Source organism: Girardinichthys multiradiatus, chromosome 21 (genome assembly GCF_021462225.1).
Source record: "Girardinichthys multiradiatus isolate DD_20200921_A chromosome 21, DD_fGirMul_XY1, whole genome shotgun sequence".
In the NCBI taxonomy this organism is placed as follows: Eukaryota; Metazoa; Chordata; class Actinopteri; order Cyprinodontiformes; family Goodeidae; genus Girardinichthys; species Girardinichthys multiradiatus.
Genome location: NC_061813.1, coordinates 13,827,473 through 13,854,685, shown reverse-complemented (window position 1 = coordinate 13,854,685; position 27,213 = coordinate 13,827,473). Strand labels below are relative to the sequence as shown.

The window sequence follows — 27,213 nt, the reverse complement described above, 5'->3', positions numbered from 1 at the left end:
TGTTCATAGATTCCCTCCATTCAATCTGAGTCTGAGCAAATTCTGCAAAGGATGAGCCATTCATCTCTAGATGTTCAAAGCTAGAAAAGAGAAACCCCAAAACACTTTCAGCCTTAATGCAGTGAAAAACTGGTTCTGCAAAGTATTTCTTTCCACTTCACAATTGATTCGACTCTGTGCTGGTCTATCACATACAATCCTAATTAAATTAGATTTAGGTTTGAGGTTATAAAGTGATAAAATATGAAAAATGTGAAGGGGCATAAATGCATTTGCAAGACATCTTTAGTAGAGCATACATCTAAACAGGACACTGCCAGTTGTACTTCCAATGCTTTGCTCTGTATTCAGAAAAATGGGCCCAAGGACTGTAATGGTAAGCTTACCAAGTCCCAGCAATTTCCTACAGACTGCAGTGTCTGTTTTGTTTCCCGTCTATTCAGGAATGCTTTTTTTTTCACGCACCGTCTTGACAGCCTACCATCTGCTGCTAAGCCCATTTAGATCTCATATATCTTCTCCGTTCTGTATCGGCTGACAAGACTTTATATTTTGGGACTAAAGATGATCAGTTATGATGCTTTGGCTGAAGTATTCCCGCAATCTGAGACGTGTGCCTGAGGCAGTAATCAGATGAAAACATGACAACAGACACTCTGAGGAAAATATTTTATTTAATAATGTAAAAAAAAAAAGAGGAAGAGAGTCTCCGATGACCAGCACCTATTCAGTCAAAGGAGGAAAACAACCAGTAAGTAATAAAAAAAATAACATAAAACAGTGGAAAGAAAATAAATAAATAGGCTACAGAAAGAACAATGCTCAGTTCCTTTAAATGTAAACTACAAGACAGTTTCCAGCTCTGTCTGTACAGCAGTGACTATAATTAAACTGTGTCCATTTTCTATAGGGGTGTTGCTCCTCCAAAGGATATGTCAAAGTAAGGATACAAATGGTTCTCCAGAGCCACAATATCAAGCCTTGGTATCTTAAATAGATAAGTGTAAAAACAATTGTAAGCATTTTAATGATGCATTTTGTGCTGCACAAAAAGATGAATGCATAATGAGGATGTATTGGCCATTTTATTGTTCACCTGAGGAAGAGTTTAAAGGCATTGGAGTCTTTCTCACCTGCTGGTTTCACCGCTGCTTTGGGCCCTTCTTGCTGTCTGCGCTGTCTTGTTTCGGTCTTGCAGATCTTGCGAATTGCTGTGAAGTTAAAGTTAAGGACCATCGGTGGTTTTTCTTAAATTCCTTAGATCTAAGTGACACTTTCTGCATCAACAAGTGTGCAATTAGAGCTACCAAGCTTCCCTGAAAAGCCACATCCGTTGCTAAACATCAGGATCCCAGCTGTTGCTGTCCAAGAGCAGATCTGTTATCATACAGAACACATAAATTCTCATGCTGTAGGCAAACTTGCACGATACAGCTTTGAGCGTTTTCCCTTGTGACGCTCTCTGCCTCGTATAAATTTCATTCAAGAAAAGGTTGCAGCTGTTTCCTCAGAAGGTCAGAAGACCACTGGCCAAAACTGACCTTCCGGGAGCCTGGGCGTCTTGCTTTTTAAGCTGCCTCGGTTGCACGGTGACAGAGTAATAAAGCTGTCACCTCTATGACAGGTTAAATAAAAAGAGATGATGTAATCTGTGAAAGCTTATCACAGATGATGAACCTCACACTTTAATCTGCCAGGTTTTGTGTAGCAGGCTGACTGGTTAGCTCCCAGGCAAGCCTTTAATAAACTATTAGAGGAAATTTTTACTGGTTCTCTGCTTGTGCTTTCTTAATATTCTTAATAAAAGTTCAGCAGCAGTATAACCCTTCCTTGACTTTCTCATCCCATTGAAAGATAAAATTCTAAAGTTCCAAAACATTCCCAGTTATTTTTCCAGTCCATTGCAAATAACTCTAAACTATATAGAAGACTTGACTATTTCTTTGCTTCCAGGTCTCACTTCTCTTTTGGAAAACAATGTATGGCAAGCTGAATAACGCATTAGAAAAGGTATTTTAAAACCTCAGCTCCGCATCCTGTTTTAACATTCCGAACAGCTCAGTCTGTCTTAGTTTCAAGTATAGGGTTAAACTAACAAGACTGCAGACAAACCTGTTTATGATTTAAGGGATGCACTAATGGTAGTTTTCTTGGCCTATTCTGAGTTCTGTCAGAGATTAAATCATTTCTAGTTGAAGGTGTTTATGGTAAAACAATAATAATAAAGGCTTTTAGGTTTTCCAAAATGCCCTTTTTCTTCTCTGCAACTAAAGGTTACCAGGTTATTTGAAAAAATGGAAAAAAAAAAAAAAATGACTGCATATCTTCACCTATAGGCCAGTCTTGGTTCATAAAAAATATATTTTGAATTGTAATATTTAAATTTTCAGCTTACAAGTCTGTAAAGCTGAAAAATTGGCCCGTTTTAATCACCGGTGTACTAGTTGGTGCATCCTTAAATAACAGACTAATAAACCAATTTCAGTGTTTGTGTTTTTTTCAGAGTCAAATATAAGGTTTCTGTAACCAGCTGTTTATACACTCACCGGCCACTTTATTAGGTACACCTTGCTAGTACCGGGTTGGACCCCTTTTGCCTTCAGAACTGCCTTAATCCTTCATGGCATAGATTCAACAAGGTACTGGAAACATTCCTCAGAGAGTTTGGTCCATATTGACATGATAACATCACACAGATGCTGCAGATTTGTCGGCTGCACATCCATGAAGCGAATCTTCCGTTCCACCACATCCCAAAGATCTGGTGACTGTGGAGGTCATTTGAGTCCAGTGAACTCATTGTCATGTTCAAGAAACCAGTTTGAGATGATTCATGCTTTATAACATGGCGCGTTATCCTGCTGGAAGTAACCATCAGAAGATGGGTCCACTGTGGTCATAAAGGGATGGACATGGTCAGCAACAATACTCAGGTAGGCTGTGGCGTTGACATGATGCTCAAATGGTAACAAGGGCTCCAAAGTCTGCCAAGAAAATATCCCCCACACCATTACACCACCACCACCAGCCTGAACCGTTGGTACAAGGCAGGATGGATCCATGCTTTCATGTTGTTGACACCAAATTCTGACCCTACCATCCAAATGTCGCAGCAGAAATCAAGACTCATTAGACCAAGCAAGCTTTTTCCAATCTTCTACTGTCCAATTTTGGTGAGCCTGTATGAATTGTAGCCTCAGTTTCCTGTTCTTAGGTGACAGGAGTGGCACCCGGTGGAGTCTCCTGCTGCTGTAGCTCATCCGCCTTAAGGTTCAACGTGTTGTGCGTTCAGAGATGCTCTTCTGCATCCCTTGGTTGTAACGAGTGGTTATTTGAGTTACTGTTGCCTTTCTATCAGCTCAAACTAGTCTGGCCATTCTCCTCTGACCTCTGGCATCAACAAGGCATTTGCTCCCACAGAACTGCCGCTCACTGGATATTTTCTCTTTTTCGGACCATTCTCTGTAAACCCTAGAGATGGTAGTGTCTGAAAATCCCAGTAGATCAGCAGTTTCTGATCAGCAGGTTTGAACTGCAGCAGATCGTCTTGACTCTGTCTACATGCCTAAATGCATTGAGTTCCTGCCATGTGATTGGCTGATTACAAATTTGCGTTAACGAGCAGTTGGACAGGTGTACCTAATAAAGTGGCTGGTGAATGTATATTGTGGCTAAAGGTTACAAAACGTAGCATTTTAAACCTGGGTTAAACTCAGATGTGGGAAAGCTATGCGCTTCTCAGAAATGTTTCTCAGAAAGTACATGGTCTTGCAAAAGTATTCAGACTTTTTAAAGCTTTACACATTTTGCCACATAACAAAAACGAACCTCAACGCATTTTACTGGGATCTTACTAGACAGACCAACACAAATTCGTGCATAATTGTGAAATGGTAGGAAAAAACAAACATTTAAACAAATTGTGGCATGCATGTGTTTTTAGACCCCTCTACTCTGATGGCCCTGAATAAAATCAGCTCAAGCAACTGAGACGTCACCTAATAAGTAAAGAAAAACCTTTATTTGTAAAAACAAAAGGCTGAGCACTGTGGATATTTTGTTCATCATTTTTACAACCAAAAACTACTTTCCGCTGGTCTACCGAATAAAATCCAAATAGAATACATTGAAGTTTGTGCAAAAAAATAATTTTTGCATATATATCTATGCGATGAGGTCCAGTGTGAGCTGGCTACCTACTTGTAATAACCTGGGTGTTAGATTTAGCAAGGTAAACACTCTTTGATCTGAGCACATAACTATGCTGTCTCCATGTTAACTTGGTGCAAAATGCACATTAAAACAGCATCAAAATCAGAAGCCTTGCTCCGTGTGACAGGTTGAAAAGTTGATGCATAATTAGCTCTGAGAAGGAAGGAAGAGCAGGTGGTGGTTCAAAGCTGCCAGGAATTAGTCCTCATCATCCTGAAAGCACTGAGGGCCACAGCCAACAACACATCTGTGGAGGGGAGGGTTCATTTGATAAAGCAAAAACACTTCACCTGATCCCTGTATTGTTTTGATACATAACCTGGCTATGATTAAAACTTTTCTTGTTACTTAAGCACATAAAATATGTTGCTTATTGTTGTCAGTGATGTTTAGAAAGGTTCAGATTTGAACATTTTCCCACCAAAACAGAACTTTGCATTTTGATGTGTCTTCACAACAAAAATGAATTAAACCCGTACTAAAACACAAAGCCTGGCATTCCACTCCTTTTAAAGACCTTGTCCTCATTTCATCCTCCCAGAGAGGGGATAAAAGGATACGACGACGAGAGGTTTGTCGTTGAGAACGAAGCCGTTGGTTTCCCGCAGGGCTTTTTCTGCGATCCGCTCGTTTGGGAGTCCTATGAAGGCTTGGCCTTTCATCCGCCCCTCCTTCATTAACACAATGTCAAACCTGGGGAACAAAGCAAAAGCGGGGGGACACATCAATATTGCTCCTCGTTGGTGGCCCGTCCGGCACAACAAAACACCGCGCCCCGTTCGGTTTGACACGCGGAAATGTTATCTGCTTCTGTGAGCACATAAAACCTGAAGGCTTTAAATCCGAACCATTGATTTTTAGCGAAGACAAGCAACTGGAGGCTGTGAAGTTTATTTAGCATTCAGTGCAGGATCTGCAGCTGATGGGCATGTGTCCTTAAAGCCTTTCTCTCCAGAAGCAGTTAATAAAAACACACTCCCACTTCAGTAAATGCTGGACGACACAGCTGACAACAAGCTTCCGATAAAATAAGCACTCAGCGGCAACACTGCAGCCGATCTGCTTTAATAAACTTCTTATACAGCCTTGGTTGTGATCCTTCCTGTCATATCTCAGGATAGACGATGACTGGAGAAAAATGGTTCAGTCAAATTAAAAACCAGAGCTTTGCCACCATCTGTGGAGGGCCAGAAGTGCCACAATCCAATAAATTAAAATATTATTTATATATATCACAATTTAAATCAAATTGGAAATAAATACATTAAAACAACATAAGTATAAGTTTCAGATCACTGATTCTTGATGTGCTGCAGCACAGGACTCTATAAGATTTAAATGGTATTTCACTATATGTTTTGAGAAATATTTTTGAGGATATTCAAAAATCAACAAAATACTTATTTCAATATTTATGTAATTTTTTCTTACCATCTCAATCATTTATTTATATAACCACTTTTTTGCCAATATACTTCTCCAAACATTTGAATATCAAAAAAAAAGTTTAATATTTTTTTCCACTCATTTCAGAGAGAAAAAAAATCATATAGATTCATTTCATATAAAGTACACTGTTTCAAATCCTTTTATATCATAATTTTGATGTCTGTGGCTTAAAGATAACAAAAACCCCAAATTCGGCGTCTCAGAAAATTTAAATATTACATAGGTTCAATAAAAAAATGACTTTTTCAAACAAAAATGTCAGGCTTCTGAAAAGTATGATCATTTCTATGATCTCAATACTTTGTAGGTACCAAATCCTGCTGGAAAACGAAAGTAGCTTTTTCATAAAGCTTGTCAGCAGAGGGAAGCATGAGGTGCTCTAGAATTTCCCGTTACATGGCTGAGTTGGTTGTGGAATTCATAAAACCCACTGGACCAACACCAGCAGATGACATGGCGGCCCGAACCATCACTGACAGTGGAAACTTCACACTGGACTTCGAGCAGCGTGAATTCTGTGGTTCTCCTCTCTTCCTCCAGACTCTGAGGACTTTATTTCCAGATGAAATGCAAACTTTACTTTCATCTGAAAAGAGGACTTTGGACCACTAAGCAACAGTCTATTTATTTTTCTCCTTCGCCAAGCCCATGTGTAGCCCATGTGTAGGATTCGTCTGTGTGTGGTGGCTCTTGATGTGGTGACTTCAGCCTCGGTCCACTCCTGGTGAAGTTCCCCAAAATTCTTGAATGGATTTTGCTTGACAATCCCCTCACGTATATGGTTATCTCTGTTGCACCTTTTCCTACCACATTTTTTCCTTCCACAAAATTTTCTATGAATATGCCTAGATATAGCACTTTAAACAACCAGCTTCTTTAGCAATGACCTTTGTGTCTTAGCCTCCGTGTGGAGGGTCTCAATGACTATCATCTGGACATCTGTCCAGTCAGCAGTCTTCCCCATGACTGTGTAACCCACTGACCCAGACCGAGAGACAATGTAGATGCTCAGTAAACCTTTGCAGATGTTTTGAGTTAATTAGCTGGTTAGGGTGTGACACCATGAGTTTTCAGTATTTCACTTTTTCAAAATATGCTAGATTTCTGCGACTCTAAATTTTTGGGTTTTCATTTCCTGGAGGCCGTGATCATCAAAATTACAAGAAATATTTCACTCTATGCGTGATGAATCTATATATAATAAACACTTTCTGAAATGAGTGACAACAAATATTGAACCTTTTACTGATGTTCTATTTTTTTGAGATGTGTCTGTATAGGGCCAGTCAGTAGGCGGGGCCAACAATTGGCCAGAACCTGAGTAGTTGTGCAATTTAACCAATCAAGAGTCAATTTAACAAGCCATAGTGACAATTTCAGTTATTAACTTTAAATGATCTAACTGCTGCTACATATGAGAAAAGCTTACATTTGCATCCATCGATCTATCTTAATTTTATCAATATCTCTAAATATTTATTTAAGTATTTGTTTATTTATTGGATTTTGGCACTTTTGGCCCTCCAAACTAAAACATATACTAAAAATATAAATAGAAATCTATTTAAAAAATCTACCACAGGTAAGTAAAGGCCAGCCTGAGCCCCGGGCAGAGCTTCTCTTGTTTCCATTTCTCACAGGAGTCTGGCCCCGTCTATTTGATGTAGTGCTGACGCACCAACATCAAAATGTCCCTCAAGATCTCAGTGTGGATACTTATTAAAAACGCAGGGCAGAGTAAGCAGAAATTACCAGAAGCTCTCAAGGGGAACTGAATAATTGCTGGAGCCAAAAATAGCCCAAAGAGGAGAAAATAGAGTGCAGTGGCACACAAGAGATAAATATGAAATGGATTTGTGTTCACATACATGTTTCTCTCAGCCTCTGATGACAGGTCAATGTATCTCCCATAGATGTACCTCAGGTCCTGAAAGACATACATCAACAATAATCAGTACAAAAACAAAAATATTTACACCAACTGAACTGTTCCCCATTTTGTCAAATATCAACCACAAACCTGACTAGGGGGCTATCGTAATACAAAAGCAGGTCGCACAATTAAGATTTGCATTTGTAAGAAATTTATGAAAACTATGAATGCCTACCACTTCGCTTCCAAGTTATTTGTTACTCCAAATAAAACTTCAATAAAATACACTGAGGTTTGTGGTTTTAATGTGACAAAACTAGAAAAGGTGATGAATGAAAGCAGCCATTTTAATGCGAAAATGCACTTTTACAAACACAAGGTCCTGATACAGGTGAGTGCTCAGGACCAAAACAAAAGCTTCAGATTAGGAAGAATGGATGAAAGTGGGTCACATGCAACAGCTGGACCTACCTTCTCCTCCACCGGCTTTGCGATGTTTTTCACGTACAGTCTGCAGGTCGGCTCACCAGCTTCATAGTTTTTAAAAACAGACATCCTTTTTATCTCTGGTTTAAAAAGAGGGGAGAGAGGAGAGGAAAACTGATGCGAGACGAATTAAAAAACAAAAACAAGTACAAAGGATCACACAGCTGCCAAATTCAAAGTCACTGCATCTCAAACGCTCAATGTCTTATTAAATGTGCAACGGAGGGTGGACTACTGCAGCCATTTCTGCTCTGCAGTGCCTGAATCTATTGGAGGTCTGGTTGATTTCATTCGGCCCATTTCTGCCTGGGGGCAGGAAATGTTTTCCGAAGCAAATATTACAAATCAGGTGATGCTTTGCACTCAACAGCTCGTTTATTAAACGATGGTCACAATTAGCCTGTAGCTAATTACAAACAGAGCATCTCACAACTAATGCAACAAATCTTCCCATTTTTTTTTTTCTCAAGTCTCAGAAAAAGTTCACGCTGATGTTAAACTTTCACCAGCAGCTCCTCCTTCACTGAGGGATTCGTCAGTCTCTAGTTTCACGGTTGATTTTCCCACAGTTTGCACTTTTTTGTTTAGCAGCAACGTCTCTCAGAATAACTCCCAGTTTATTCTAATATGCATTTCAAACGAACTACAGCATCCTGGGCTTGTTGCATCACCTCTCAGCAGAGAGTGAGGAGGAAATTAGGGTGTTACAGCTGTTCTGTAATACCTACATGAAAAGGAGGAATGTTGTCATTGGAAGCACGTACAGAAGCTGAAACATGTCCCTCTATGGTTTTCCATGTTTATTGATTTTATAGAATTCCGCAGGCTGTTTGTTCTTTGTCTCTCTACAACAGTTTGCAATAAGTTCTGCTGATAATCAAACCAGCGATGTTCCCTGGGCTTAGTTTTCACATTTTAGCATGTTATTGCAACAGAATTTAATGTATTTATGGGCATTTATGTGTTAGATCAACACAAAATAATGCATAATTGTGAAGTGGAAGGAAAATTATACATATTGCATACTTTTTATAGATAAAGCTTTGAAAAGTAAGGTATGCATTTGTAGTTAGCCCCCCTCCTCCCATTGTTGGACCACCTTTTGTAGCCAATCCAAAATATATTGGGGGTTTTCTATAGGGCATTTCTACAGAGCAATTTTGAACATTTTCCTTTGCAAAATAGCCCAAGCTCAGTGAGAGCGTAAGGACAGCACATGAACGTCAATGGATTTAGGTCTGGACTTTGACTGGGCCATGCCAACGCATGAATATGCCTTATCTAATCTTCTCTACGTCCTTCCCAGTCTCAAGTCTTTTGTTGCCTCTAACAGGTTTTCTTCCTGTTAGAAAGAAGAAAAACCTGTTAGAGTTTTATTTGTGAAGACAAATATTTAGCCTTATTTGTCTTCACATCAGCTCTAAGATTATACCTGTGTCTGCAGAGGAAAAGATTCCCAACGCATGATGCAGCCACCGCCTTGTTTTACAATGGCAGTGTACCTAACTCTGACCGGAGCACCTTCTCTTACTAGTGTTCTGTGTTCCTTACAGGGCTTGTGACCAACCGTGAAAAAATTGAAACCCAAGTACTCTTTTCCTAATACTTTACAATTTTGTTGTACTTTTGTTGTACTCCGCAAGCCACTGTGGCTCGTATTTACCGTCTTTCGACAGCCGGCCTTTCTCCAGCTCCTTCCTGGAGATGACATCTGACATGAGGTCCTGTTCGTCGTCGCTGTGCTCGTCTTGCTGCTGGTTCGATTGAGCGCTGGGATAGAGCTTCCCAAAACCTTCAGCAACTGCCATCTCCTGGTTGCTGCTGCCGGAGGCGCTCTCGCTCTCATCTGCCAAGAAACGAAAAGCAGCAAACCCTCATTTAAACAAACCCATCAGTCAGTCCCATAATTTTAGGTGCCGACATATAAAACATGTCTTTGTGGTATCAGTATAATCTAAGTCAGAAAAATGGGAAATTAACGATAAATGAAAAACTGAAGGTCTTGAAGGACAGTAGCAGGGATGAATGTTTTCTGCAGTGCATGAATGCGGACACACGCAGCAGATGGGAAAGAGCAGCGAAGCTGTACAAATCCGCAGAGGGTGAAAGGTTTGTCATATCAATAAGGTGCATGTGTGTGAGCGTTGGCACAGAACGCTCTGGAGCTTTTCTGATAAACACTAGATCACTGCTTTCAAACTTATAGCCATCCTTATCAGTCCCCCACTTTTCCTTTTCATTCAAATAGCTTGTTTATCACCCCCACCTCTAAGAAATCCTCTGTACACGACTTTCAGATCTTTTTAAATTTTTAGGGAGTGAAGCTGAAGCCAGAGAGAGGGGAGATAAGGCAAACAGGAAACCCCACAGATGACAAGAGACACAGACTGTGCCCTCAAAAGACGTTTGCTCGCACAGATAATAGTTAAAAACCTTTCTGCTGCAATTTTCTGCTTTGATGCACTGCTGTGTACCCCTTGGCTCTGACTACACTTCTAGTAGGGACTTGAACTTGTGTCAACACGGCCAAAAAATCATCTCTCGGCTCGAAGTGATAATAACAACACGTAAGAAAAGAAATCGGAGCCTTGCGTTGTCTCTCCTTCGCAGCAGAGGGTGCAGACCCTTATTGAGATTGTGATTTCAGCAGGTGAAATGTTCTTTGTCAGACAAGTTGCATCAGGTGTTACAGTTCCACAGGCCATACAAACTCTTACTAATAAAACCGTAACAGTTAAAGCACAGTATTCAATGTAAACAATGTTGCTACACATTTTTCAAGTTCAAATGATCATTTTTCTCTAAATTCAGTTGTCATGAGCTCTTCATGTTTATGTAAAAATAAAAAATACTGAGGTTCCTCGTGCATCCAACAGTGGAAAGGCTGTACATAAGAAATCTGCATAGGAACGCAGAGGATGGATGGATGGACGGACAGATGGATGGATGGATGGACGGACGGACGGATGGATGGACGGACAGATGGATGGATGGACGGACGGACGGGTGGACGGACAGATGGATGGATCGATGGATGGACGGATGGATGGAAGGACGGACGGGCGGATGGATGGATGGACGGACGGACGGATGGATGGAAGGACGGACGGACGGGAGGATGGATGGATGGACGGACGGGAGGATGGATGGATATGAGCAAGGAATGGTTAAGGGGAGTAAAGAAGAAGAAATAATACAGGGAAAGGACAGATAGAAGAAGGTATAAAAGGAAAGAAAAAGGAAAGACAAAAGGGAGGAAAGACGGACGGACGGACAGACAGATATTGTCTTTAAGCATAATAATAAAGAACACCATGCATTCACATTAAGAAACCAGATAAGAATAAGTATGAAAGTATGAAAAAACACATTTAAAAAGATAATAACAGGTAAAGGCTATGACCACAATATAAAATGACTTGTCAATAATGACTGTCCTAAATTGACTGTTACATTTAGTTTTTAGAGATGCTGGTTATGTCGTTATGATGGCTGCTGGGTAAAAACTGTTCCCATGTCAGAAACCTGTCCCGTCAGCCGGAGGGTAGCAGGGAGAAAAAGTGGTGAAAGGCGAATGTGAGGTCTTTCACAATGTTGAAGGACTACTGCAACGTCGAGACTGAAAAATGTACTCCAGAGGAAGACCAGTGATAATCTGAGCAGTTTTAACCACGGCTCTGTCGGCTGCTGAACAGTTCCCAAACAAGACAGTTATGCACCATGTTAATACATTTTCTACAACTTGGCAGACCGATGGGTCTTCCTTAGTGTTCTAGGGAAAGAAGAACAACGCTGAGATGATGGGATAAGGAATAAAGCCTGGAAGTACAAGTATTCTCCAGAATCTGTTCTTTTGCAATACTTATTTAGACCTGGAAAATACTGAAATTAAATTAAACACCCTTCTAGTCTGTGTAGGGACCCTGGATAAAAGTCCTTTCAAGGTTCCTCCGAACACAATACACTTTTAACCCCACCTCTCTCAGATGCTGTCTTGATGCCCCACTGACATATAATTCTGTTTAACATATCCTTATTCTAAACTGAGGAATCATGGAGCATGGATGACGTCCCTGAACTGGATGAAAACTCTAACATGGTGGGCAAATGGAGGCGTTAGTTGAGGTTGAGCCACCGCATCAGAGTGCGCAGGACTCGGTCCAACCTGTGGAAAATAGTGTGTTTCCTAAAATCTCCTTTGTCACTTATTACATTGCCTTGAGTAAGAATCTATACCCAAATTTTATTTTTTTTTACTAATATTGTATGTCCTTGGCTTGTATTTAACTGAAGGGTATCAAATAAAGAGGACCGAATACACACTTTTATTGGTAAAAATGTAAAAAAGCTAAAATACAAAGAACATTCTTTTACCTCCACTTTATCCACACTTTGTAATCGTCAGCCAATAAAATCTGAGGAAAATAAACTGAGGACTGGTGGATGTAAATAAAAAGGTCAATAGTTTAAAAAAACGTTTTCAAGGCACTGTACCTTTAAGCAACCACCTTGTGTTCTGCTCTGTTTGTCCTTTTCAGCTGCACACTCATTTCTACAACTATAAATAATTCACAAGTCAACTCATTTCAGGGTAAATGCAAGGACTCCCAACCTGAAGCTGCAGATCTTTTAATGAAGTAAATTCTTTGATTCTTCTGTGCGAGTTATTAAAGTAAACTCAATGGTTAAAAATACCTACCTTTGCCATCCACATCAGGCTGGCTTCCTTCCACAACAGCTGCCACCTCTGACGAGATGTGAAACTCTATTTTTTTCAGACCCGCAGGGTTCGGGTTCTCAAACACATCGGAAGGCTGCAGAACCGGAGCACTGAAGGCCACAGAGAGCGAGAGAGAAAAACTGAGCATACAGCAAAACTGGATGATGCATGGTTGGTTTACAATTTGTTTTGTTTTGCTAAATCTGAGATGCTCCACAGTCGGGTAAACATGTGGCCAGGAGATGTATTTATAGTCTGCACACAGACTCCGCTCTGTTCTTGAGGGAGGTGGTGTGCAGGTGTGTGAGAATGTGGAACAAGGAGAAGTCGCTGAGCCACATGGGGCCGTCTTTAGGAGAAAGACTGATTGTCTGGAGATTTTTGGCCTCTGCTTTAACCGAACTATGAATACAGTATCCGGATAAATCATGTTTGAGGACTGCGACATGCCTGAGTGCTTTCTATGTACCTCTGAGAGCCTGGCTTTGGAGTGTAGAGCAGATCCTTGATCTTGGGCTTCTTTCTCTTTGAAGCTGTTTTGGGTCTCAGGGGTCTTTTGCATGCTTGGTTGACCAGGCCCATCAAACGAACAATCCTCAAATAAAACAAGCACAGGGAAAAAAAAACATGACTAACCAGGAAAAAAACAAGCATTCTTAATCTAAAAGCACATGAAATGGTTGAAATAATTATGAATGTTAATTCAATGCAGAGACTTCCATCGTCTGTAATGATGATTTGTTCCTTACCTCTCTTTATCTTCATCATCCCCACTCTCATATTCCGACTCTTCCTCGCCAGATCGCTCCAGCTCCTCCTCTGGTAAAGGGGGATAGTGAGGGGGGAGAGGGGGAGGCATGGGGATGGGTGGAGCAGGACGCAGGAGCTCAAACTATAACATACAAACGTCCGCGGATTAGCTTGAACACAAACAGCTGCAGCTAAGCTTAACATAACCGAACAGTAGCACCACTGTGGTTTTTTTTTATTAGCTTTCACAAGTTTTGTGGTTTAAAAGAATATCAAAAAGAAAAAAAAAACTATGCATTTAAAAAGATAAATATTTTGCAATTGAAAAAAACATAAAAGGCAGCAGGTTTACCATCATGGCGACCAAACAAATCAGGTATCAGAGAGCTAAACACAGAAAATTCTGGATATATCTTTTTAAATAGTTCATATTAGAAGCGTCATTCACCATACCTACCATACCATTTACATTGACTTGCAAAAGTATTCATACTACTTAAACATTTTCACATTTTGTCACATCACAACCTCCCTCTATAATGTATTTCAGGAGGATTTTATGTGATAAAGCAAAGCAAAAAGAGCACAACTATGGAGTGGCAGGAAATTACAACCAGCCTCCGTTCCCCCCTGATCCACCAAGCGAGGCAGTCGCAGGCCCACATTGGTTGACTAGTATTAGGGGCAAATCAGGTTCGCAGGTCGAGGGAGGGATGTAGTGATGGCATAACGTTTGTGCGACCAGGCAGGGGCAGGATTTGAAAGCAAAGACTCAGAAATCAAATCAAAAAGAGGCTGAGATGTATATTTGCTTGGTCAACAACAGGATAACTGCAATGAATTATTGTTTTGAAAGCAACAGCAGCACAAATCCTGCTGTTGTCGCTGGCCCTATTTTTGAAAGCTTACAGCTCTGGGGGACGTCGCCGGTCTCCACTTGTGATTTATGAATGGCCATAGGGGTTTTAGACATGACTCGGTTGCGCAGGTTTATAAAGGAAATGTTTCGTAAAAAAGACTTCAGAGAACAGAAGTGAACAAACAGCATCATGAAGAACACAGCAAACAAATACGGCTGAAACAATTAGTTGTGATTAATCGATTATTGAAATAATCGTCAACTAATTTAGTAATTGGATAATCGTTAACTGGAGTATACAAACTCTGAAACATGCCATTTGGTCAAAAAAACAACCCACTCAGAGCAGTAATTAGACCAAAATTGTACAAAAGATAGATACATTTGGCATTTAAGATGAAAAACCTTCTCTGCGGACCCCACACACCCTGCACACAAACTGTTTAGACTTTTACCTTCAGTTCGGCGCTACAGAGCAAACACCAGCCACTTGACAGTCAGAGTTCCCGAGCAGCACCATGCATACTTGGACTTTACATTCCATTGTAAAGTCAACTGTATATATATATATATACATTTAAAAAGATATTCTTTATTATTGACAGCAAATTGTACCAGAGTCAAATTCCTTGCTTGTCTGTACAAACTTGGTAAAAAAGCTGATTCTTAAAGTCACTAGTCGGGATATTATCCCAGGGAACAGTGCTAACAACTGCACCAACAGCAGCCATACTTGAAACTAGCATTAAGCTGCAAAATACCACAAAAAAACTTGGACGTCACATAGAGTACTGCCCATCATCTAAAAAAGACAACACACTGGCACAACTGGAAATGACAAAACATGATCCACCTAAAACTGAATGGCTAAGCATGGAGAGCATTAATTAAAGAAGCAGCCAAGAGGTCCTTGGTAATTTTGGGGGAGCTGCAAAAATCCACAGCTCAGGTGGGGTTATCTGTTAACAGGACAGCTGTTGGCCATGTGCTCTACAAGTCTGGGCTTTATGGAAAAGTGGCTAGAAGAAAGTTACTGCTGAAAGAAAGCCATGAGAAGTCCAGTTCACAGTTTAGCAGAAGCCTCATAGGAAGAAAGGTGTTCTGATCAGATGAGACTAAAACTGAACTCTTTAGCCTCCATGCAAAACACTATGTGTGGCAGAAAACTAACACTGCACAGCAGCCTGAACATACCCTCCACACTGTGAAACATGGAAGTGCCAGCATCATACTGTGGGGATCCTTTTGTGCCGCAAGAGCAAGAAAGCTGATCGCAGGTGATGGGAAGATGAATAGACATAAATACAGGTCAATCTCGGAAGATATCCTGTTAGAAGCTGCAAAAGACTGCAAACCGGGGACAGATTTCACCTTCCAGCAGGACATCAGTCCCAAACATTCAGCCAGAGCAACAATGTTGTGGCTTAGATCAAAGCATATTCAAGTGTTAAGGCTGTCCCAGTCAAAGTCCACTCTTTAATCCAACTAGGAATCTGTGGAAATGGAAATCTTCACAGGCACCTTCCTTCCAATCTGATAGCACTTGAACTATTTTACAAAGAAGAATGTCCAAGTCTTCAGCCAAAATGTGATCCAAGAGGTTAAATACTTTTGCAAGACCCAGTACAACTACTTGTAACATTTCTGTATTGAGCAAACGTGTCCGGAATCTTACCATGGGCGGTCTTGCTGTGACGGGACCAAACGGACACGGTAAATTCATCTTGTTCATCAGATGAAGCACCTGGTTCAATGTGAGATATATGCATTAGAACAGTCAGTCGTGTGTGAGGACTCATGACGCAAGCTGGTTGTATAAACATACTGCTGCTCCCAAACAGGCAGCCTCTAACGCAGGCTCCATATGTAAAACAGATTGGCTAACTTCTGCATACAAATACGAGGATCAAGGTGGGATTGAAGCCGGAGAGAGATACCTGAGCTGTAGCTGAGAATTAGGCCCAGCATTTCAGCAACACACTAGCACCACCTAGATACCAACACAAGAAGCAGCTTGGCTCCCAGGGAAATGTTAAACCCATAACTCATGCTTCCTACTTATGGTTTATTATTAATACTTGCTCCCCAAATTAGGATTTAAAAGGCAAGTGTTTGCTGTTTGATCTTTAAGAGCTTGGATGGTGCTCAGAAACTTGAAGACTTGAGTTATGTTTACATTTTTAAACACAATTTCCCAAAATGAATACAATGCATGGTTCAAAACAGAAAGATTCTCCACATCAGCATATCAACACGTTGGATGAAAGATAAAAGAACAGAGGAGAAGCAGTGTTTACTCACTTGGACATAAAACTTTGGCACAGCAATGAGGGCATGTGTTATATTTGTGAGGATGCTGTTGGAGGGCGGTGGGTATAAATATTTCAGCGTGGGATTTGAATGAAATTTCATCCTAAAGGATTCAAAAAGAGGAGAGGGAATGTTAACGCCAAACATCATGAATTATCCACCAATCAGTCAGTCAGTGATGGAAGTCGAACAGTTTTCCTATGACTGGTTCTAATTTGTGGCCAGAGGGTCAAATAAGGAAAAATAAATCTGATTATTTTGGGTTTTCCTGGCAAAATGTAACAAAGTCCACATTTCCAAAACTGACTTTTGATCAGATGTTTGTAGAGGAAATCTCTTGTGAAAGGGTGTGCATATATTTCCCAAGAGGATTTGCAGGTTCAACAAATAGTCTTTTTGAGTGAAGTGGTCTTAAAGAATCCCACAATTTCTACAGAGGATGTAAAACAAAATCCTACAATTACTTCAGAGAGGTTACAACTATAAAATGAACTGAATGTGCAACGCATAAAAATGGGCCTTGAAAAACAGGGTTAAAAAACAGGCATCAAAGTCTACATCTGAGGCCTACTTTATAAAAACAGTTAAGGTGCTGGTGCAACAAGCACAACATAAACGAATTATTTTTCTTTATCACAATACAAAAAACAATAACAGGGGCATAAAAAATAAGGAAGATTACAATTTCTGATCCTTCTTTATTAAACCCTTCCAACCAGTCTAAAACCAAAAACAGACCGATGAGCAGAACATCTGTTCCTGACTGTAGATAAATGGTTCTGAAAAAGCTGCAGAATAACAGTGTTGGAAAGGCAACATGCATTGACAGACACTGGATTTCTACATGTAGTCCTCACATATTTACTCCATAAGTAAATGCTTTATCTCGGAAGCCTAAAACAATGGAAAAAAAGCTAATTGTTAAAGGCAGAACATAGTCAGGCGTACTGTGAGCAGCAGTTGGTGGACGTTTGAGGCTTCATAGTCTAGAATACCATTTTCCTACATTTCTGGTGACAAATTTCTATATTTTCTACACTTTCTGCCATGGCATCATCGGATGTAGAGGCAGAGCTAATTTGCCGTGCAGCTTTGAAAAAACAAAAAGTAAAGACGGTGGCATATAAGGCCATGAAACCTCATTAGGGACAAAGAAGAGGAATACACCTGTCAGTGCGGCACAGAGTGGCAGTGACGCTGCGCGTACTCGTGACTAGTTGCTCAGAGGAGTGTGTCACGTATAAAATAGTTTGATGTGAAGATTTGTTCCTGCCAAGCTGTTTATTGTGACATTGTGTCATAAATGTTGGGCTATGTCCTGCACTTTTGAGATGTATCGATCAGAGTTTTGTTGCATCCAGTCTTGGTAAAGCTTTGATCTCCTGATGCCGATTTTGGCTGATTCTGATTTATCTTTAAAAATCATATTATAGCAGCATTGCAACCATTTCTGCAGGCATTCCTGCCATGTGTGGCCTCTAGTTAATTAGATTAGGAGTGGAGGCAATGTCATTCTACTGCGTGAGAGAAATGCACAGTAGTCCTCAACACATCCAACTAACACCGGAAAGTGATTATTGGATGATACAGTGACCTATGAGGCACTGAAGAGAGACTCAACAGGCACCCAAGAAAAAGGTAATAGACTGCTTACAAAAACTGTAAAAAGTTTTTGACCGGATTTGCTACCATAGATTATATGCTGGTGAGGCCAATCCATGCAGATCTGATCCATTAGATCAAATTTGCACTCTGTTAGACCTCTGTCTCCCCACCAAATACAAGGCCAACGTCTACAGACAGAAGCATAGATGCAACATGGGATCCCAAGTCTCATCCATTGTGACCAATCTCTACATGGGGGAAGTGGAAAGCGGGGTGCTGAACCCCTAAAAAGGTGCAACACCTAACCACCTGTTTACATATGTGGATGACACCTGGGTCAAAACCCAAGCCAAAAAATAGATGCCTTTACTGAACACATCATCTCACAATGGAGGACGCCAGAGAATACAAGCTACCTTTTATGGACTGCTTGGCAACATTGAGAAAGATGGAAGCCTCACCACTGAAGTCTATAGAAAACCATCACAAATGGGCCATTGCCTACTTTTCTCACCACCAACTGGAACATAAACTGTCAGTCATCAGAACTCTGCAGCATCGAACCATTCAGGTTCCCACAAGGACAGAAATGAAGGACAAGGAACACGAACACATGTTAGGAATAACCTTTATTAATATTATCATAGCTGTTTTTCCCTTTTATACCATAGTGATATAAAGCATAAGTTCTAATGTTTCCCTTTTGTTACAATAGGATAAGAATGATCATTGACACACATTACAAGGATAAATGACCTGAGGCTGGGGCACTGGGTTTGATAGTGGAGCAACCGTTATAACTGGTTTGATTAGAAAGCCACAGCACACTTAGATTAAGTATGGACACCCGCTACTACACAATCTAACAGACACCACAATGGTGACACATAATCTACTGATAATCACTGAGGGAGGGCACATCCATTGCATTGGAGTGCCAGATATAAAAACTACATGTGACCTTCTTTCGGGGCTCTTTTGTCATACTTTCATAGTCGGCGGCGGTCCGAGATTGGAGCCTCAGCGCTGATCTCTGTAATCATTCCTCTGCCTTAATTTAAAGTAAAGGAGCTAAAAGTTAGAAACTGTTTGAGAGTCGTTCATTTAAGAGTCAGTATTAGATAGAGTGTGTGATCGCTTCTGGGGACCAAGGACCGGAGGGGCTCCAAGACGTCTGACCGCCAACAGGGTGCGTTAGCTCGGCCACACATCAAGAAAGCACTTTAAACCTGTGGATACCCAAACTCGGTTAGGCCATTCTGGATTTCTACACTCAAGTCCATTAAAGGAGAAAATAAGAAGGAGCAGAAGAACATTGTTATTCCAAATGTGGTTTGATTATCCGAGAAACTGAGAAGGATATTTTTCAAGCATAATATTCTTGTGCATTTTAAACCAAAAGCTTAAACAAAAGCTCTCAGACTAAGGATCAACAATCACTGAGGATTCATCCCAAGGATATAACAACCCTCGTTGAAGACAGCGATGTGAGCATTTTGGACAGGGAAGACAGGTGGTTTGAGAGACGTGTAAAAGAAGCCGTCTATGTCAAACATGAAAAACTAACACTAAGCAGAGGGAGTGGCCTCAGATTTTATCTTTCTAACACCTACTCTGCAGCCCTGGCAGCCCTCTGCCCCTCAGGTGCCTTTTCACCAATTCACACCTACGGACATGTGACCAGAACAACTCTCATTGCATTATGCTTGGATTGTCAAGCGACAACGACCCAAACATTGAGATGAATTGAGGGTAGGGCCAATGACTTCTGTCCTAATTGCCCCATCAGTGACTTTTATGACCCTATTAGTATGATTGTTTTGACTACAATTTGTAAGCCTGATACTTCTTGTCATGTCCAGAACTGAAGAAGCTTTGAGAGCCATGAGAGAAAATAAGAGATGTCCAGTTGCATTCTACTTAACAAAATGACAAAATGATTCCAGATTGAACCTTTTAAACTGTCTTTAGCACTTTTTTGAGAGAGCAGCATTATTAAAACTGCAGTCCCCATCTGTATTCTCCAGAGAATGGATATACTTACCTTAACCCTGAGATTTTAGAAAGTCTGACAGCATTTCAAAATCCTGCATGTTCCATGACAGGCCGAGGATAAAAGAGCGCACTAGTAAAACGAAGTAAATTTGCTATACTGTGTTCAGCCTTTCTGACATCTGCTGAGAGTCTCACTCTTCTGCAGCCCAAATGAACCACAGACATGTCTGTACAAATGCTGTATAACACAGTTTTCTTATAATGATGATTATGCAAAGTTGTAGAGTTTTCTTTACTCAGTAACAACTTCCACAAGAATGCTGTTGTCAGAGCAACCGAGCAGTAGTTAACTATGGTTTAGAGATTGGAAAAAAGATGGGGTTTCTGAATTTTCAACAGACCAATCACATTAAAAATCTGCCAATTAAAGTCACCAGCAGATTTCTCTGTGCATCTCTACTAGTTGGGATATATTTTGAATTCCTGATCCCTAAATTTGGGTGTGAATGAGGATTTCGAGCGATCATTTTTGAAACTTTGTTTAATGACACAACACAAACGTTATTATACATTTTAGAGAATTGGTATGCCATGTTTTCTCCAAAATAAAACAATCCTATAAGAATGGTGATTCTATTTTCATTTATTTTTTGAGGCAGCAGCTTTGTGATACAACCGCCAAATCATTTTGGCAAAACTCTTCCCCATATTAATTAGATTACAAAAGAAAAAATATGAAATTATCAGTTTAAGATAAAAGTTGCTAAGGCGGGAGAGTCTGCTGGTATTACAGAGAGCAGTATCAAAGCACCTGGCCCTGTCAACCAGCAGGACAGGTTGCCTGTCAGGAGCTCAGAAACAGACCGGCTATAATTGAACACAAGGCGCCTGACAACCCCCAAATATACCTCTCAGATTCCCTTCCAGGTTTACTGTCGGCTCACCTGCAGATTTTGCACAGAAAACTGACAACACTTTGACAACCAACTGTTAAGGAACATGTGTCATGGGCACATTGAAGTGTCCATTGTCCAAGGTAGAGTGGGGGCTCCAGGGTGGGGGTGTGGCTGACACGCTTCAGGTAAAAAGGCCCCTAAAAGGCCTAGTGTGCCATTTCTTTTATATCTCACAATGTTTGGTCAAAACTACATAAATTCAGTAACACTCTTCGACTAAACTGATGTTAACATCCTGCAGTCATTCTTACCCGAGGCTAGGACAAACACCAGTCTCTATGAGAGGGATATTTGGTTGTTTGCTCTGCTGTGTCTTCTGCTTGTCTTTGACATGACTGTGTGGAAAAGAGAAGAGTTTAAACCCAAAACACGTGAAGTGATCATCTCCGCCTACTCCACAGAGGCAAGTAGTTCAACATTAAAAAAAGGGGGAACTGATAGATTTAACAGATATAGCATAGGAAGGATGGGGTGATTTACCAACTGGAAAAACGTACCCATCAGACACTGGGGGGTCCTTTAAAACTGTGAAATTGTCTTGGCCTGACGCAAATTCCACAATAAGGGTCTGATTCAGAATCTGTAACTGATGGAGCCTACTGAGAGCCTACAAGAGATTAGGGGGAGAGAGTGAATACCATAATCCAAAGCAAACTTGTAGAAAATACAGTGAAGTCTGTAATTGTAAAAAAAATACATAAAAGATATTGAGTGGTGTTTGGACACATGACACTCACTTTTGCTGCCATCTTCTCGCTTTTAAATGTCGCAAAGGCTGCATGTTTCTGTGAAGAAGGAAAATCAATTCATATTGTACACATAGTCAAATTTCAGCATGTTGATGGTCAAAAAAAACATCAGCAGAGCATAACCTACCAAACGTCCCCGGGTCGAAAAGACTCTAACTGACTCGGCACCAAAATACTTCAGGAGCTCCTCCTTCTCATCCTGATTGAGCTCAGCTGGTAAGTGGCGGACAAGCAGCGTTCTGCTGCGGTTCGTTTTGGCCAAGTCTTCATTTTCCCCCATTTCCTTGTGGGCCAGACGGCACGTGGAAGGAAAAACATAAACGTTACTCCTCACAGACCTCTGAATTCAATTCAATTCAAAAATAACTCACACCTGCTGTCATTTTCAATTAAAATCAAATACAAGTAGCAATGAAACATCATACACTGTAACAACACAACTTTTGTTTCTGTTTTTTGAAAAACCAACCGGTAGTTGCCGGTTTACTGTTTACATAACATAAACAGATCCTGTCTCACAGCATTAGGTTGGTTAAAAGACCTCAAAAAGCAAAAACATAATATAGGTGAGATAATTGGTCAGGGGCAACCTTCCGACTTCAGGACCAGAGAACGACTTGAGTTAATTAAACCATAAATTCTGCTCTCTAGTAGAAAATTCTGAAGGAGAACATCATGCCACAGCATGTGACATTAGGCTCAAGCACACTTGGGTTATGGAGCAGGACAATGGTGCAAAACACAACACCAAGATAACACAAGATACCAAAAAATATAAGCAATATAAGCAGATAGGCAAAAAAATAAAAAAATACCCCAAAAATAAAACTAAATTAAGCTTTTGGAATGGCCTAGTCAAAGTCTGGCCCTAAATCCCATTGAGATGCTGTGGCATGACCAGAAACAAGCAGTTAATAGCGAAAAAATGCCCCGATGTGGCAAAATTAAAACAATTCTGCAAAATCTCGGCATAGTGTTGTAAAACAAAATCATTGCCAGTGAGCACAAATACTTCCGCCATTGGAGGCAAAAACCGTTATTAGGTTGAGGGGCCAATTAAGTTTTCATATAGGAACCCCTCGGTGTGCTTACCTTTTCTTCCTTTAATAAATTAAATTGTTGGAAAACTGCATTTTGTACTCATTCTTACACACACTCTTAGACTACAGGTCCTTCTCAAAATATTAGCATATTGTGATAAAGTTCATTATTTTCCATAATGTCATGATGAAAATGTAACATTAATATATTTTAGATTCATTGCACACTAACTGAAATATTTCAGGTCTTTTATTGTCTTAATACGGATGATTTTGGCATACAGCTCATGAAAACCCAAAATTCCTATCTCACAAAATTAGCATATCATTAAAAGGGTCTCTAAACGAGCTATGAACCTAATCATCTGAATCAACGAGTTAACTCTAAACACCTGCAAAAGATTCCTGAGGCCTTTAAAACTCCCAGCCTGGTTCATCACTCAAAACCCCAATCATGGGTAAGACTGCCGACCTGACTGCTGTCCAGAAGGCCACTATTGACACCTTCAAGCAAGAGGGTAAGACACAGAAAGACATTTCTGAACGAATAGGCTGTTCCCAGAGTGCTGTATCAAGGCACCTCAGTGGGAAGTCTGTGGGAAGGAAAAAGTGTGGCAGAAAACGCTGCACAACGAGAAGAGGTGACCGGACCCTGAGGAAGATTGTGGAGAAGGGCCGATTCCAGACCTTGGGGGACCTGCGGAAGCAGTGGACTGAGTCTGGAGTAGAAACATCCAGAGCCACCGTGCACAGGCGTGTGCAGGAAATGGGCTACAGGTGCCGCATTCCCCAGGTCAAGCCACTTTTGAACCAGAAACAGCGGCAGAAGCGCCTGACCTGGGCTACAGAGAAGCAGCACTGGACTGTTGCTCAGTGGTCCAAAGTACTTTTTTTCGGATGAAAGCAAATTCTGCATGTCATTCGGAAATCAAGGTGCCAGAGTCTGGAGGAAGACTGGGGAGAAGGAAATGCCAAAATGCCAGAAGTCCAGTGCCAAGTACCCACAGTCAGTGATGGTCTGGGGTGCCGTGTCAGCTGCTGGTGTTGGTCCACTGTGTTTTATCAAGGGCAGGGTCAATGCAGCTAGCTATCAGGAGCATTTGGAGCACTTCATGCTTCCATCTGCTGAAAAGCTTTATGGAGATGAAGATTTCATTTTTCAGCACGACCTGGCACCTGCTCACAGTGCCAAAACCCCTGGTAAATGGTTTACTGACCATGGTATCACTGTGCTCAATTGGCCTGCCAACTCTCCTGACCTGAACCCCATAGAGAATCTGTGGGATATTGTGAAGAGAACGTTGAGAGACTCAAGACCCAACACTCTGGATGAGCTAAAGGCCGCTATCGAAGCATCCTGGGCCTCCATAAGACCTCAGCAGTGCCACAGGCTGATTGCCTCCATGCCACGCCGCATTGAAGCAGTCATTTCTGCAAAAGGATTCCCGACCAAGTATTGAGTGCATAACTGTACATGATTATTTGAAGGTTGACGTTTTTTGTATTAAAAACACTTTTCTTTTATTGGTCGGATGAAATATGCTAATTTTGTGAGATAGGAATTTTGGGTTTTCATGAGCTGTATGCCAAAATCATCCGTATTAAGACAATAAAAGACCTGAAATATTTCAGTTATTGGGCAATTAATCTAAAATATATGAATGTTAAATTTTCATCATGACATTATGGAAAATAATAAACTTTATGACAATATGCTAATATTTTGAGAAGGACCTGTAATATCTGAAACAAAGAGTGACAAAATAGCAAAAACAGCAGAAATCTGTAAGGGGGAAATACTTTTTTCATGGGACTGTATGCACCCTTAATATTACACAATAAAAGAACAATAAAAAAGAAAAAGTAGATGCAACGTTTCTATGGTTTAAAGTCCTTTTAATAAGATGTCAGAGAACATGGTGAAAACAGCTAAGGTTTTTCTGGGTGAAAGAGCGTAGAGCAGCACTTTCATCCCCTCCCCCACCTGCTGCTGCACAAAATTTTGATTTTACGGCTGCAAAATGGTAAAACCAAAGGAGTGAGTGTTGCTGCCCCTTTCCAAGACAACTTCAAGTTACAGTGTCTGTAACTTGTTCAGTATTACTGTTTGTTTTTAACTGTGCAATAACACTTTACAAAGGCAAAATAAAAAAATGCATGGGACATATCATGCAAAATCCACTTTTTTACCCTTTAAATACATTTGTTGTGTACTTGGAGTCTGTAGGAGTGTAGAAAAGTTGAATTTAGTCTCTCCAGGTGCTGTGTAGATATTTTTATATTTTGTTTGGGTCATATTTCAGGTTTCTCTATCATCTGTTATGTTTTTCCAACTGTTACATCACAGTATTTGCTGCAGAACAGCTAAACAAGGTCATAGACTTCCAGCTGATCAATTTCGCGTATCCGCCATTTTTATTTCGCGCTTTGATTTCGTAGTCCAAGCTCAACTATATGTACACTGCAAGAGGATAAGTTCGTTTGTTGGATGTATTAACTCAAACAATTCATGACACCGTCCCCCAGCATCAGAACCTCTCCAAGTGCCCGGTTAAATTTTATTTTTCATGGCAATGTTCCCACATCAGTGGGGAAATTCCTCTGTCCCCACTTCAAGGACGAGTGCCTTCAACAACCTCCGCCAGGATTTGCTGAAAGGCTTCATCTGATTAAGCGGTCAGGTCCTTCTCTCTAGGGAAACGACGGACACAGCAAAGCGATAAGCTGTAAATAACGCTAAAATGAGAACATATTTTATTTTAGACACAAATTTATTGTGTGTTGATATGACGTCCTGGCCATTGTGCTGATAGCAGTAGCATCCTGTCCCTTTTGCTTATGTTAGTGCTGTGTGCTGCTTTTAGCTCCTTGAGGACAGAACTGTACTGCGTGTTTTGAATAGTATTATTATAAACAGTTTAGCATTGTTTTTGCCATTTTGTCTTTGTTTCTGCGGACGATAGATAATTGTTATCAAACTACAATAATGGCCGAACGGGTTGAATTGGAGCCCTCTTTGACCTGGAGGGAGGTGGGGTGTGAATGCCTCAGTAGCACGGCACCAAAATGAGTTGCTCTCAGCCGCACCTCAGAACAGGGGTACAAGAGGGACCTGTGGAGCTACAATAACAAGGAGTTCAGACCCCCCAATTCAGTTCCGAGGGTGAAAAGGAAGGACTTAAAACAATTATATATCTCCCCTTTAAAGTGTGGGCCTATATTTGCTTTATATATTTTAGTTTGGATAATTTTCTGTTGTATTTTATAAAAAGCTAAAAATACAAATAGAGGGGTTGATTTTTTGTTTATGTTTGCTTATGTTTATGTATCAAAATTACAGTCGCAATAAATTAATGGTATACATCACGTAACGGTAGTAATCAAACATAATAAGATTATTTTCGTAGCAGTAAAAATCATTTTGTATAAATGTTACAGTTTCACTAAGATTATCGCCTGTGAATACATGCGTAATTACGTACCTGTTGTGTAATTCTATTAATTTAGTGTAGGTTTTTAAAGCCAGTATAAGAAGCTGTTGTTTTTCTCTGTGTGTTAATCAATTTTTGACCACAAAGGAAAACAACTGACGAAGCTCCCATCCTCCACGATTTTTTATGTCTGTCGGCCTACTGCTTTATCAGCTGTGACGGTCGTCACGCACGGAAGTGAATTCTTAGTGGCAATTTAGTGTCTGTGTTATAGATGCTGAATAAAAAGATATATATATATATTCAATCTCCTTCTAACTTCAATGTAACGTGTAAACAGGGTTAGGAAACCTAGAAATAAGGTTATATCTGAAAGGACTTCGCAATAAACGAAGCCGAACTGTGCTAAGCAGTTCAGTGTTTTCAGTTGCATTGTACACGAAGTGCTAAATTGTCAATATAAAGTAAAAAAAAAAAATTATCTTCATGAAAGCTGTACTCAAGTTGAGCTAGCTCGTTGCTAATGCTAATAGCATCAACAAAAGCACGTCCTTTAATAAACCTCTTTTATGGCAATCTAGTGACAAGACGCGGTGAAAACATTGACTGAATACAGCTTAGTACAGAGCTGCAGTGACGCGAAGAAATTCAATATCCATTGAACAGATTTTATACTTGCCTCCTCAAGTTCCCTGTAAACAAGCAGGTCTTCCGGTAAATCTTCTTCTCTCTTTTTCGGGCAGCCGAGGTACATTTCAGAGTACTGCTGCCTCCTTCT

General features: G+C 40.5%; 1 protein-coding gene across 3 annotated transcripts; it reads right to left on the bottom strand.

Annotated features, from left to right (window-relative positions):
- Positions 1-657: 657 nt before the first annotated feature.
- Positions 658-27,213, bottom strand: rnpc3 (RNA-binding region (RNP1, RRM) containing 3). Of its 3 annotated transcripts, none has more exons than XM_047350499.1 (16): positions 27,115-27,213; positions 22,092-22,247; positions 21,953-22,000; positions 21,713-21,822; positions 21,467-21,550; positions 16,651-16,762; positions 16,025-16,093; positions 13,490-13,632; positions 13,210-13,335; positions 12,720-12,850; positions 9,684-9,866; positions 8,006-8,100; positions 7,530-7,588; positions 4,773-4,905; positions 1,134-1,211; positions 658-988 (listed from the first exon to the last, which is right to left on the bottom strand). In XM_047350499.1, exons 1-15 carry the CDS (start codon positions 27,187-27,189, stop codon positions 1,143-1,145), a joined length of 1,593 nt encoding a protein of 530 aa, XP_047206455.1. In that variant the 5' UTR covers positions 27,190-27,213; the 3' UTR covers positions 658-988; positions 1,134-1,142. The 3 variants fall into 3 exon arrangements, with proteins under 3 accessions (XP_047206455.1, XP_047206456.1, XP_047206457.1); XM_047350500.1 differs by having other exon boundaries at positions 658-723; XM_047350501.1 differs by lacking the exon at positions 16,025-16,093.

Excerpts from the sequence above, each read along its gene's own strand:
- rnpc3 (XM_047350499.1), bottom strand. The coding sequence starts at position 27,189 with ATGTACCTCGGCTGCCCGAAAAAGAGAGAAGAAGATTTACCGGAAGAC. Across the intron at positions 22,248-27,114 it reads TTTACAGGGAACTTGAGGAG|GAAATGGGGGAAAATGAAGA; the intron begins GCAAGTATAAAA and ends CTGGCCCACAAG. Across the intron at positions 13,336-13,489 it reads GATGATGAAGATAAAGAGAG|GATTGTTCGTTTGATGGGCC; the intron begins GTAAGGAACAAA and ends GTTTTATTTGAG.